The sequence below is a fragment of the Lithobates pipiens genome, unplaced genomic scaffold, assembly GCF_037356315.1.
Source record: "Lithobates pipiens isolate NorthernLeopardFrog02 unplaced genomic scaffold, aLitPip1_a1.2 Scaffold_28, whole genome shotgun sequence".
Lineage (NCBI taxonomy): Eukaryota > Metazoa > Chordata > Amphibia > Anura > Ranidae > Lithobates > Lithobates pipiens.
Window position 1 is genome coordinate 28,256,486 of NW_027507789.1, and position 12,489 is coordinate 28,268,974.

At 45.9% G+C, this 12,489-nt stretch overlaps 1 protein-coding gene across 2 annotated transcripts; it reads right to left on the reverse strand.

Annotated features, from left to right (window-relative positions):
* Positions 1-4,886: 4,886 nt before the first annotated feature.
* On the reverse strand, positions 4,887-12,183 carry LOC143935244 (olfactory receptor 10A4-like). 2 transcript variants are annotated; one of them, XM_077458952.1, is made up of 2 exons: positions 12,030-12,183; positions 4,887-8,990 (listed from the first exon to the last, which is right to left on the reverse strand). In XM_077458952.1, exon 2 carries the CDS (start codon positions 8,984-8,986, stop codon positions 8,051-8,053), a length of 936 nt encoding a protein of 311 aa, XP_077315078.1. In that variant the 5' UTR covers positions 8,987-8,990; positions 12,030-12,183; the 3' UTR covers positions 4,887-8,050. The 2 variants fall into 2 exon arrangements, 1 of the variants encoding a protein (XP_077315078.1); XR_013263480.1 differs by lacking the exon at positions 4,887-8,990 and adding an exon at positions 8,991-9,136.
* Positions 12,184-12,489: the final 306 nt, after the last annotated feature.

The window sequence follows — 12,489 nt, forward strand, 5'->3', positions numbered from 1 at the left end:
TTGTCCAGTAACACATTTCCTGTCTTGTGGTGTCTTCACTCTGGATGGAGGAGCAATGAGGATACCCTTGGACAGAAGCATTGCTAATTTGGGGTGGGGAGTGTTAGGTGTACTAGCAAGTTAATATGGACTTGACTAATAAATTGAAGGATAAAGTCAAGTTTTAAGAAAAAATAATAAATGCACATATTTTTGCAGAAAAAAAGTGCATTTATTTTTTTACTGCAGGAGCCTGGCAAACATTGCACCTGTGATCAGTGAATCAAGAGTACAATGTCAGGCTTCTGCAGGCAAGCCCTGCAGCTTTTAGCTGGTCAAGAATGAAGGACTCACCGCTCCAAGTGAATAAATTAGTGCCTGATAGGAATGTCCAACCAAGTGCTGGCCACGGCATGCCTCTATGGGTAAGTAGATTGAAATCCAAAAATGTTGTTTATTAATCACCAAGATGACATAAAAGGACACCAACACACAGGTCTTGTAGACCAGTTTCACACAATATAGTTGTGCTTAATTAAGGCTGTTCCACCTATAACAGGTACACCCTACTGACAGGCTGCCTTTTAAACTTCTGTTAACATAGGTAACCCCTGATGTCTTCTGACTACATTACTTCCATACTGATGTCTCCAAGTATCCAGTGACCTGAACCATGGGATGGTGCCAGTTACTTGCATTACACCCCTTTTGTAACTTCAGACCAGGAGGTAACAAGATTTCAAAACTTTATTTGTAAAAGTGCAAAAGGCATCACAAAGTTCAACATTCAAAGACATATGTCTTTCCTATATCCAGGGCCGGACTGGCCTACCGGGAGATTTCCCGGTAGGCCGCCTGCCCTGGGGCCGTTTTCGGCTGCACTGCTCCTCTCCTCTCTCCTTCTGTGTATCACAGAGCTGGCTGGCTGTGTTCGGTGGCCATGCTATAACACGGCCCCGCCCCCCTAGACCTGCTGTGTGATAGGCGGAGTATTGATTCTATCTACTATCAAACAAGCAGGTCTAGGGGGGCGGGGCTGTGTTATAGCACGGCCGCCGAACACAGCCAGCCAGCTCTGTGATACACAGTAAGAGATGCCGCCCTGTGTGCCTGGATAGGAGGAGAAGCAGGACATATAGAGGAGATGAGCTCTCTATATTCCTCCATGCAGCCACTGCTTCTCCTCCTATCCAATCCAACTTCTTTTACTGCCCCCTCCAGTTATCCTTGTGCTCCCTGCCCCCCCTCCTGCTCTCCTCCCTCACCACACTCTCCAGCTACCACCCCCACAGTGCTCTCTAGCCCCCCCCACAGTGCTGTCCACCCCCCCACAGTGCTCTCCAGCCCCCCCCCCACAGTGCTGGCCCCCCCACAGTACTCTCCAGGCCCCCCCACAGTGCTCTCCATCCCCCCCCCACAGTGCTGTCGCCCCCACAGTACTCTCCAGCCCCCCCACAGTACTCTCCAGCCCCCCACAGTGCTCTCCATCCCCCCCACAGTGCTGTCCACCCCCACAGTACTCTCCAGCCCCCCACAGTGCTCTCCAGCCCCCCACAGTGCTCTCCAGCCCCCCCCACAGTGCTGTCCACCCCCACAGTACTCTCCAGCCCCCCACAGTGCTCTCCAGCCCTGTCCACCCCCCACAGTACTCTCCAGCCCCCCCCACAGTGCTCTCCACCCCCCCACAGTACTCTCCAGCCCCCCACAGTACTCTCCAGCCCCCCCACAGTGCTCTCCACCCCCCCCCACAGTACTCTCCAGCCCCCCCACAGTGCTCTCCACCCCCCACAGTACTCTCCAGCCCCCCCACAGTGCTCTCCACCCCCCCACAGTACTCTCCAGCCCCCCCACAGTGCTCTCCACCCCCCCACAGTACTCTCCACCCCCCCACAGTACTCTCCAGCCCCCCCACAATGCTCTTCAGCCCCCCGACAGTGCTCTCCAGCCCCCACAGTACTCTCCAGCCCCCCACAGTGCTCTCCAGCCCCCCCCAACAGTGCTGTCCACCCCCCACAGCGCTCTCCAGCCCCCACAGTGCTGTCCACCCCCCACAGTGCTCTCCAGCCACCACAGTGCTGTCCACCCCCCCCCCCCACAGTGCTTTCCAGCTCCCACAGTGCTCTCCAGCCCCCCCCCCACAGTGCTCTCCAACCCCCACAGTGCTCTCCAACCCCCACACTTCTCTCCAGCCTCCCACAGTGCTCTCTACCCCCCTCAGTGCTCTCCAGCCCCCCACAGTGCTCTCAACCCCCCCTCCCACAGTGCTCTCCACCCTCCCACAGTGATCTCCACCCCCCACAGTGCTCTCTAGCCCCCACAGTGGTCTCCACCTCCCCCCACAGTGGTCTCCAGCCCCCCACAGTGGTCTCCAGCCCCCACAGTGGTCTCCACCCCCCCCCCCACAGTGCTCTCCAGCTCCCACAGTGCTCTCCAGCCCCCCATGCTCCCCACCACTGTTCTTTCTGCACCCAGCACTCTCTGCAACCGTGCTCTCCAACCCTGTTCTTTTTGGCTCCCCCTTCAGTGCTCTCTCAAGCTCCCCCCCAGCACTCTCCGCTCCCTACCCCTGTACTCTCCACTCCCCCCTGCATTTTGCCCCCACCCATGTGCTCTCCAACTCTGCCAGTCCTCTCCGCCCCCCATAGCGCTCTCCAGTCCCTGTGCTTTCCACCCCTGTTCTTTCTGGCCCCCACTGGTGCTCTCAAGCTCCCCCCATTTCTCTCCACTCCTCCCTGCTCTTTGTACCCCCCATTGCTCTCCAGCCCTGTTTTTCTTCTCCCCAGTAGTCTCAAGCTCCCCCCAGTGCTCTTCACCACCCCACACTCTTAGCCCCCCAGTGCTCTCAGCCTCCCGTGCTCTCCACCCCTGTTCTTTTTGGCCCCCACCATTGCTCTCAAGTTCCCCCCAGCACTCACCGCTCCCCACGCCTGTACTCTCTACTCTCCCTGCATTTTGCTCCCACCCATGTGCTCTCCAACCCCGCCAGTGCTCTCCGTCCTCCATAGTGCTCGCCAGTCCCCCGTGCTTTCCATGCCTGTTCTTTCTGCCCCCCACAGGTGCTCTCAAGCTCCCCCAATTGCTCTCCACTCCACCCTGCTCTTTGTACCCCCCCAGTGCTCTCCAGCCCTGTTTTTCGGCCCCCCAGTACTCTCAAGCTCCCCCCCAGTGCTCTTCGCTACCCCACACTCTTAGCCCCCCCAGTACTCTCAGCCTTCCGTGCTCTCCACCTCTGTTCTTTTTGGCCCCCACCATTGCTCTCAAGTCCCCCCCAGCACTCCCCACCCCTGTGATCTCCACTCACCCCTGCTCTTTGCCCCCACCCATGTGCTCTCCAACCCCACCAGTACTCTCTGCTCCCCCTTCTCTCCAGCTTCCACACAGTGCTCTCCACTTCCCCAGGACCAGGGGACAGGCTGACTGGGGATGAAAAATAAGGATGGCTGAAGGTGCAGGTGGCCAGGGACCACTCTATCTCACAGCAAACAGATCCTCTGAAAGGAGCACCATCCCCATCCAAAACGAGAACAGGCTCTGCCTGCTGCTGGCCATCATGGATATCCTGCTGACATGCAAGGTACCGTACCGAGCATCAACAGCACACCTTCCCACAGACAGGGACTGCAGACTGGGACATGAGGCTGCAATGATGGGCACAGTGAGGCTGCAATTATGGGCACAGTGAGGCTGCAATTATGGGCACAGTGAGGCTGCAATGGTGGGCACAGTGAGGCTGCCTTTGGGCACAGTGAGGCTGCATTTGATGGGCACAGTGAGGCTGCATTTGATGGGCACAGTGAGGCTGCAATGATGGGCACAGTGAGGCCGCATTCATGGGCACAGTGAGACTGCATTTGATGAGCACATTGAGATTGCATTGATGGGCACAGTGAGGCTGCATTTGATGAGCACAGTGAGGCTGCAATGGTGGGCACAGTGAGGCTGCAATGGTGGGCACAGTGAGGCCACATTCATGGGCACAGTGAGACTGCATTTGAAAAGCACAGTGAGGCTGCATTTGATGAGCACAGTGAGGCAGCATTGATGGGCACAGTGAGGCTGCATTTGATGGGCACTGGTGAGGCTGCGTTGAGCTCTTGTATCATGTCTGCAGTCTGACCATCTCCGGTATTGTCTGCAGTCTCTGACCATCTCCTGTATCATGTCTGTAGTCTCTGAGGGAGTCTGGAGAGGAGTCAGGATGGGGGTCATGGGAGAAGTCAGACTTGTGTGGACTGTGAAGAGGAGACTATAGGATAAAACCAGAGCCAACCAAGCTGGAACTGACTGACTGAGCCCTGCACAGTGCACCTGAGATGTCGTCAGTGACAGCACCACCAGGCCAGTCTGAAGGGGGGTCACTGATGTAAGGGGGGAGTGAATACGATAATGGCACTGATATAAAGGGTTTCCCCCTTATATCAGTAACCCACCCCCCCTTACCTTAGTGTATTCTTTCTGCAGAAGGTGGTCTCCCTCCCCCCCCCATGTTCTGAGTTCCTGGGGTCCCCCTTGATGATTGACCACTTTTAACTGGAATTTGTACATACATACATATAAATCCCTATGTGAGTTCATATCTGTCTTATCTATATAGAATACACTGTTCAAATGTGCTTTAAAATGTGTGGTTTTCCCTTTTATGAACATAAAATAATGACGTTATGCTGTTGCGCTGGTATAATAATGCTGTGGGGCTGGTATGAAATTTTTTCCAGGGCTGGATTTTATTCCCAGTCCGGCCCTGCCTATATCCCCAACCTAAATTCCAGTATTTCTGCAAAGGTAGTGTCCACTGTTATTACAGAGTGTCGGAAACCATGAATCAGACCAAGACAGAAGTACAGTTAAATCACACTTGTTTAATAATAAAAGTAAATAGAACAAACATAGTCAAAACATAGCCAAAGTTCGGTAACCGGAACAGATAGTCAGCCAAGCTAGAAAGTCAGGGATCAGTGTAGTGGAACAGCAAGCGAGAACTGGAGACAGAAGGGATGTCAGCCAAGCAAGTCTTTAACAGGAATGCAGGAGATAGTCTCTGTAATGTTGACCAAGGCAGAGATCCTCTGGACTGGACGGCTTGTGTCTTCATGGCGAACCCCAAGTTCTGCTGACTTCATATCCCAGTAGTAATGAGCGACATCCTTCTGCTACTCGAGGGTGTCGTTCTCTGTCTTATTCACCTATGGGCAACAAATCTCTCTTTTCTGCAAGGGGAACCTTCTCTTGGGGGCACTCCATCCCCAGGCTCCCTGGACCTCTCTCACTCTGGACCACTGCCACTCTTTTATAACACAGGATCAATGGTTGGAGCCAGAGAAAAACCTGCCAAAAAGACCACAGAACCAGGAAAGCATTTACTCTTACCCTCCTGTCCGAGACAGCACCTAACTAGTTATGCTTGTATCCCAGAGGAATTCATTTCTAGTTTTAATTACCCCCAACCTCCATTGCAAGGCTGACTTTAAATATGGTAAATTCTTTAATATTTATCACTAAGTAGATCTCTGGCTAGTTAAGGTGGACAGATGTGCCATCAATCAGACATTTTCAGCAGTGGTGTCAATGAGTAGTAAACACATTCTCCTTGTACCTGTGTAGGAGTACTCTGGTTTCCTCCTACACTCTAAAGACATGCTGATATGTTAATTGACTCCTGTCTAAATTGGCCCTAGTATATGCATGTATGTGAGTTAGTGACTTTAGTGTGGTTATATGTTATGCACTATATTCACAGTTATAAGCATATGAGCGTTAGCACCAACCTTTTATATGTTATAATTAATTACTTTAGATTGTAAGCTCCTATTAATAATCCGAGCTAGTGGGTAAACCTGATGACGTTACATATAATGAAACGATCATAGTGATGATGCACACACACTGCTGCACAGATGCTTTTTGAATTAATGACTGTTTGAAGGATAGCACTGCCTATAGTGGAGAGATTTATAGCCAACAGCATCTTTGTTTTATATGTAGGTGATTTTAAAATAAAATGGTTGAGACCATACTAAACCATGAGGAGTCTCCCTGTTTTTCACCCATTTTAACTCTGAGGATTCATTCATCCATCCATTCCATCTGAGATGGTGAGATGGATCATCTTGTCACCATAAGGGGAACATAGTGAGGCTGGTGGGGGAACACTTTGGGATTTCCATCTGAGGATCAGAGATCCCAATAAGTGCTGAATAATCTTCCTGAGTAAGGAAGATCACTGGTGGTCTGGTAAGCCCTCATCTGATTTATGGTGAAGGTGTCACAATGGTGAATGTCTGAGCACTGCACCGTCAGGATCCATCTATCCAGTGTGGGACACTGGCATGCATGAACTGTTTGCACAGGAGCACTTTAGTGATCAATTTATGAACTTTGCACTTTATGAATGTAATATATTTTGCACTTTTGCATAAGGACGTTTTTGGATTGAATAATATTTTGATTGGATTTTCTGTTCACTTCAAAGGTTTTGCACTATGTCATATATGGTGTTTTGCACATGGTAATTTTATTTAGCACTGCACATTTAGGATATGCAAGACTCTATATGAGCAGTCCCAGTCCTTACAGCAACCTCTGGCATTAATCTTCAATTCACATGCACACCTGGAGCTCCACATCAAAGTCCTACTGATAATGTCCAAGGACAGTTGTCAGCCACCTAACTTCCATGCAACACCTCAGGGAAGAGGATCTTCTCCAGACCAGCTTCCACAGGTGATTCCATCCAGCAAATATCTTTCAATCCAAGTTCCTTCAAACCCTCAGCCAGGCAAATGCTGAAGCCTAATAAAAACTCTTCAGTATACATCCAGGCTGCCTCCTAGGGGCAGCAGCCCCAGGAGAATTACATTACTGAACAGGCTTCCCAAACATTTTTCTTCTCATCAACCACCTTCTGGCTGAGGTCAGATATTCATAACCCAAAGATTGATCCTCCCAATCTATTTCTGGAAGCAGGAACAATCAACCACAAAACTTGGGGAACCTGATCAGACCTAGAGAATAGAGTACCGTACTGCTCCACTGAATACAGCAAAACCAAAAGATACATTTATTCTATCTGGGACAGAAAAAAAAAAGAAATCCAGATGGTATAGTAGGAACTCTTGATAATGGGCAAAGCAGGTGTGCAGACATGATAAGTCAGTGCAGATGGTATATCAGTTTATCAGTAAAGAACCATTCATTAAAAGGCAGGGCAGGGGTGACCACTGTTTTTGTGTACTGCATAGTACAAGTGGTTCATATGTGATGGTATTACATCCCATGACTGCAATCACTCCCTGGCGGCCCTACATTAATACTTACCCATAGCAGTGTCTTCCTGGCCCCCATATATCCCCTGTGGTCACACATAACCTCCCCCTCCGTAATCTGTGGACTGGCCTGGTGTGTTTTCCTTGAGACTCCTCTAAACTACATGGAAATTGGTGGTTTGTAAAAATTCCCTGAAGAAGAAAGAATGTTGGTGAAATTTGTTGGGATATGACATCCATTATTGGCCACCTTATGTATGCGGATATAAATGACCAGCTAAACTATGCTCTGCTAATAATTTATCTGAACCCCACATGCATTGTTGTTTTAAGTAATATATTTCTATTTTACTATATCTATGTATTTTCCTTGTTCTGGGCACCGCTTTAATCCCAACCACCCTGTTCCTGCTATTATCATTCATTAACAGGGATTATTTCTACACACAATGAGAATATTAGATGAATGAGCATTCACTTTTTGTTTTGATCTGCATGCTAGTCTCATATTGAAAAATAATGGTTACTCAACTTACGAAAAATCTTGTATAACAGAATACAACTTCGGAAGTGATCTAATGTATTATATTGTACTTGTACTGTATTTTAGGACAAAAACTGTACTGATTAAATGAAAATCATACAATCTTGTATCGTATGAGAAAAATTTTCGTCCTTGTCCCTGCAGATCATTTTGGATGAACTTTCGTTTTTCTTCTCTCGAAAGCTGTGTACTAATGATCAGAATATCGCTTGATTGCCTCGAAAGCGGTATTTTTCATCCGATTTTAGGATTATGTGTATTTGGCTTAAGAGAGTTTTTGAAGTGCTGTCCTGATATCTTGGTTTTTCAGACTATATATAATAGGGTTAAATAAAGGAGTAAACACAGTGTGCAGCAAAGATGCAATCTTATTGATAAGCAAAGAGTTTCCATTAGAGGGTATCATGTATTTAGCGATCAGTGTCCCGTAAAATGTCCCCACCACAAGAAGGTGAGAACTACAGGTTGAAAATGCTTTCTGTTTGCCTGTTGTGGACAGCATGCTGAGAATAGTATGGAAGATGTAGATGTACGTCACCATGATAAAACCACATGGAAAAATAAATATTGGTATGGAATAGACAAAAGCTTCAAGTTCAACCAAAGAGGTGTCTGAACAAGAGAGCTTCTGAAGAGGGGAGAGGTCGCAGTAGAAATGGTCAATGACATTATCAGCACAAAAGTCAAAATTTGACAGAGTCAAAACGCCGATAAGATTCAATGTAAAACCCAACAGCCATGGCCAAGCCGAAAGGTTGACACAAAACATCATGTCCATGATACTGGCATATCTCAGAGGGTTACAGATGGCCAAGTACCGATCATAAGACATGACTGCGAGGAGGAGACATTCTGTAATGGTTGTAGCACAGAAAAAATAAAATTGTGTGATGCAGCCACAATATGTAATTATTATCTCCCCAAGAAGAAGACTGCCAAGCATGTTTGGAAGAATGTTGGTTGACATCAACAGATCTGAAAAAGAGAGATGACTTAGGAAATAATACATGGGTGTCTGAAGGGCTGGGGTGATGGATACTAATACAATGATCAGAAGATTTCCTGTGATAGTGAATATGAAGATGATTAGGAAGGCTATAAACAATACAACATTTAATGTGTGAAGGTTTCCAAATCCTAGAAGAACAAATTCTGAGACTTTTGTATAATTCTTTCCACACATATTTTTGATTGAATTCATAAATCTGCAGTATAAATAAAAAACATTTTTACTGGTCTATGATGGTTTTTAGTCATCCAGATCATGTACTGTAACTAGAGGTAGCAAATCAAGTCCAACAAGTCCGAAAATGTTTTGCTTCTCATCCAGATGGCTTCTTTGTTCGATAAACTGAAAGACATCACTTGTGTGATATGTTATAGGAATAATATATGCAAATCCAGTTTTGGTTTATTCGCTTACATTATATAATATTTTTGCTTATGTTCTTGGAATACGATATATTGGATCTATAAACATCTCCCTTTGAGAAGTGGCAACCGACACTTTGCATGGCTGTTGGCTCTTATTGTATTAGAATTACAAATTAGAATTTTACATATTAGAATTGATGACCAATAATGGTCAATAAAAAATTCACTTCCCTCAGGAGTGTGTGCAAGTTGTATATAGTCCACCCATGGCTATTCACACGATATGTGTACAGTTTAAACTGATCAATATATGGCTTGCACCCGCTCCTGAGTAAGTGAATTTTTTCACGTAACGTGTAGAGCAGGGGTGCCCAACCAGTGGCCTCTGATGTGGCCCGCGACCTCCTGCTCTGGGATGGCTGGTTGGTAAGCTTGGATCACCGATCCGTCATCCTAGAGCCTCAGTGTTGTGAATTAATCCAGCAGTGGAGAAAGCAAGAGGCTGTGGTGCAGAGCCACATAAAGCGATGCTTCCTGTATAGCGCTGACTCCTGTCACAGGCAGAGTGATACCAAATAAGGCCATATCTGTTCTGCAGTGGGTACTGGGCTGCTTTCAAACTGATTCGCAGGTGCGCCACCTACCTCGAAGGGCCCATAGAGTAGAGTGGGTTGTATCCATGTCTGCTCTCTATATGCAGAGTGGACATAGACCTATCATTCACCCGCTCCACTCATTGTGGCCCACGACCGGTTACCAAGTCACTTAAGTGGCCTTCACTCTTCGAAAGGTTGGGAACCTCTGGTGTAGAGCATTAGGATGCAATCCTGGCCATTTTTATTATGGAATTATCCAACTACCAACCATTATTGGTAATCAATTATAATATATTTAACAGTAACCCCTATTTTGTTATTTTATGTCTGTATAGTTGTTACTGGTACACATTTTATGAATGCCATGATTCCCATGTGATGCTGCTGTGTGCAATTTTCTGACCTATGTTTTTAATTCTGTACCATTTTCTGGCTGGAATGTATTATTACAATCAACATTTGTTCTTTCTTGTATACTTTTTGTTATTTATGGTTATACCAATGATGCATATGTACTATACTTACCAATGGATATATTTATGGTTTACACAAAATATATATATGTACCTTATTTGTTAGTGGATACACACCTCATATAAAGTCCCGTGTTTGTTTCCCCCCTCATTACCTTATTACGTGAACACTGATGACGTCTGATGGGATGTAATCATTATTTGGCCAATTAGTTTTGGTGCTTACAGGAAATGACCAAAATTCAAGCCATTTGTGACCAGTTTAATACTTTCTTACTAAAGAAGTGTGCAAATTGGGAGTTATGCTGACCTAAAGCTGAACACAAGACAAATAGCTAAATACACAGATGATATACTGTACATATATAGGAGCTGTATTACCTGAAAAGGGATTTATCTTTCTGTCTTTCCAGTACTAATATTTACGCAGATCTGCCAAGCAGAACACTTCAGTTTGGTAGGAGAGGTGACCCAAATGTTCTCTAGTACAGTCAAAGCACAATTGAACCCTCAGTTTAAAGCATACCTCCCAACTTTTTGAGATGGGAATGAGGGACACCTATTAGCAAAAGCATGCAGGCATAGGACACACCCCCTGCCACGCCCCCTTAAAGGGTGTGTACAAAAAAAACAAGATTGGTTAAACCCACAAGTGCTTTTTTCACCACTACTATTCCTTTATATTGGCTTTTGGAATTTACAAATGCAGCAATTTAGAGATCAGATGAAAGGTTTAGTGCTGGAAAACACTTTTTGATAGATAAAAAGTCCATTTTATATACAACTATATAGATCAGACCAAAATGAGGGACAAATGAGGAGGAATGAGGGACACAGAGGGACATTGCTCCAATTCAGGGACAATCCCTCGAAATCAGGGACAGTTGGGAGCTATGGTTTAAAGGCATAGAGGTTGATTTACTAAAAGCAAATCAACTTTGCACTGTAAGTGCACCTGGAAGTGCAGTCGCTGTAGAACTGAGGGGAAGATCTGAAATGTGGGGAAGCTCTGCTGATGTTATCATCCAATCATGTACAAGCAAAAATGCTGTTTTTTATTTTCTTGCATGTCCCCCTCAGATCCATAGCGACTGCACTTTCAAGTGCACTTGTAGTGCAAAGTGGATTTGTCTTTAGTAAATCAACCCCATAGTTCACCTTTACCAAACAACTGCCTATGCAGATAAGTGATGTCTGTAGATAAAAACTGTACAGCTTTGATCAAAGTTTAATAATGTCCTTGTTATAGGTGTAGGCCATTTATGTAGCTCATGAAGCCTGCCTGAAAAACTCGAATGCCCCATACACACGGTTGGACATTCTGACCACAAAATACGTAGGATTTTTTCCAACGGATTTTGGCAGAAACTTGTCTTGCATATGCATGGTCGCACAAAGTTGTCGGAAAATCTGATCGTTCAGAATGCGGTGATGTAGAACACGTACGACGGGACTATAAAGAGGACAATAGCATGCGTGGCACTTTGTCCGTCGGAATTGTCTACACACGATCGGAATTTAAACGATCAGATTTTGTTGTCGGAAAATTTTAGATCCAGATCTCAAACTTTGTGTGTCGGAAATTCAGACGGAAAAAGTCCAATGGAGCCCACACACAATCACATTTTCTGACAACAAGATCCGATCGCACATTCTCCGTCAGAAAGTCCGGCCGTGTGTACAGGGCATTAGGATGTTGCTAAGGACAGCTGTTACTATTCACCTCCACCATCACAGCAGTGAGCTCTTTTTCTGATTCAAGCCCCATGCTGCCTTTATACTCATACTGTAAAATCAATACCTGGTCAGATGACTACAGTCCAGTATTTCCAGGCACTGTTATATCAAATTAATATATTCAATTCATTTTAAATGTCTTCTTAAATTCTATAAAGAGAGAAATAATACTTTACAGTATAAAAAGACATATGACACTCATACAGCACTGACAACTCTTCTGGGGCTATATGCTGCAGAACATTGTTTGATCTCACGCTTATGTATTTTCCACAATTCAGATTTAGGTCTCTAGGGATTGTAGACAAGGTCCCTCTGTGATAGGCTTTGTTTATTTTATTACCTTAATTACATATATTCTCATTATACTGTACACGCAAGAAACTTAAATTGTAATTATGGTAGTTATGTGTAGCCCACCCCTGTAGGAGCTGCTGGTGAAAAAAAATCCTATTTCTCCACTTAGAGCACACACAGCCAGGCACCCAGCTTTTTCCTCACTCTTCCACTGGCTCCAAAAAAAA

Excerpts from the sequence above, each read along its gene's own strand:
- LOC143935244 (XM_077458952.1), bottom strand. The coding sequence starts at position 8,986 with ATGAATTCAATCAAAAATATGTGTGGAAAGAATTATACAAAAGTCTCA.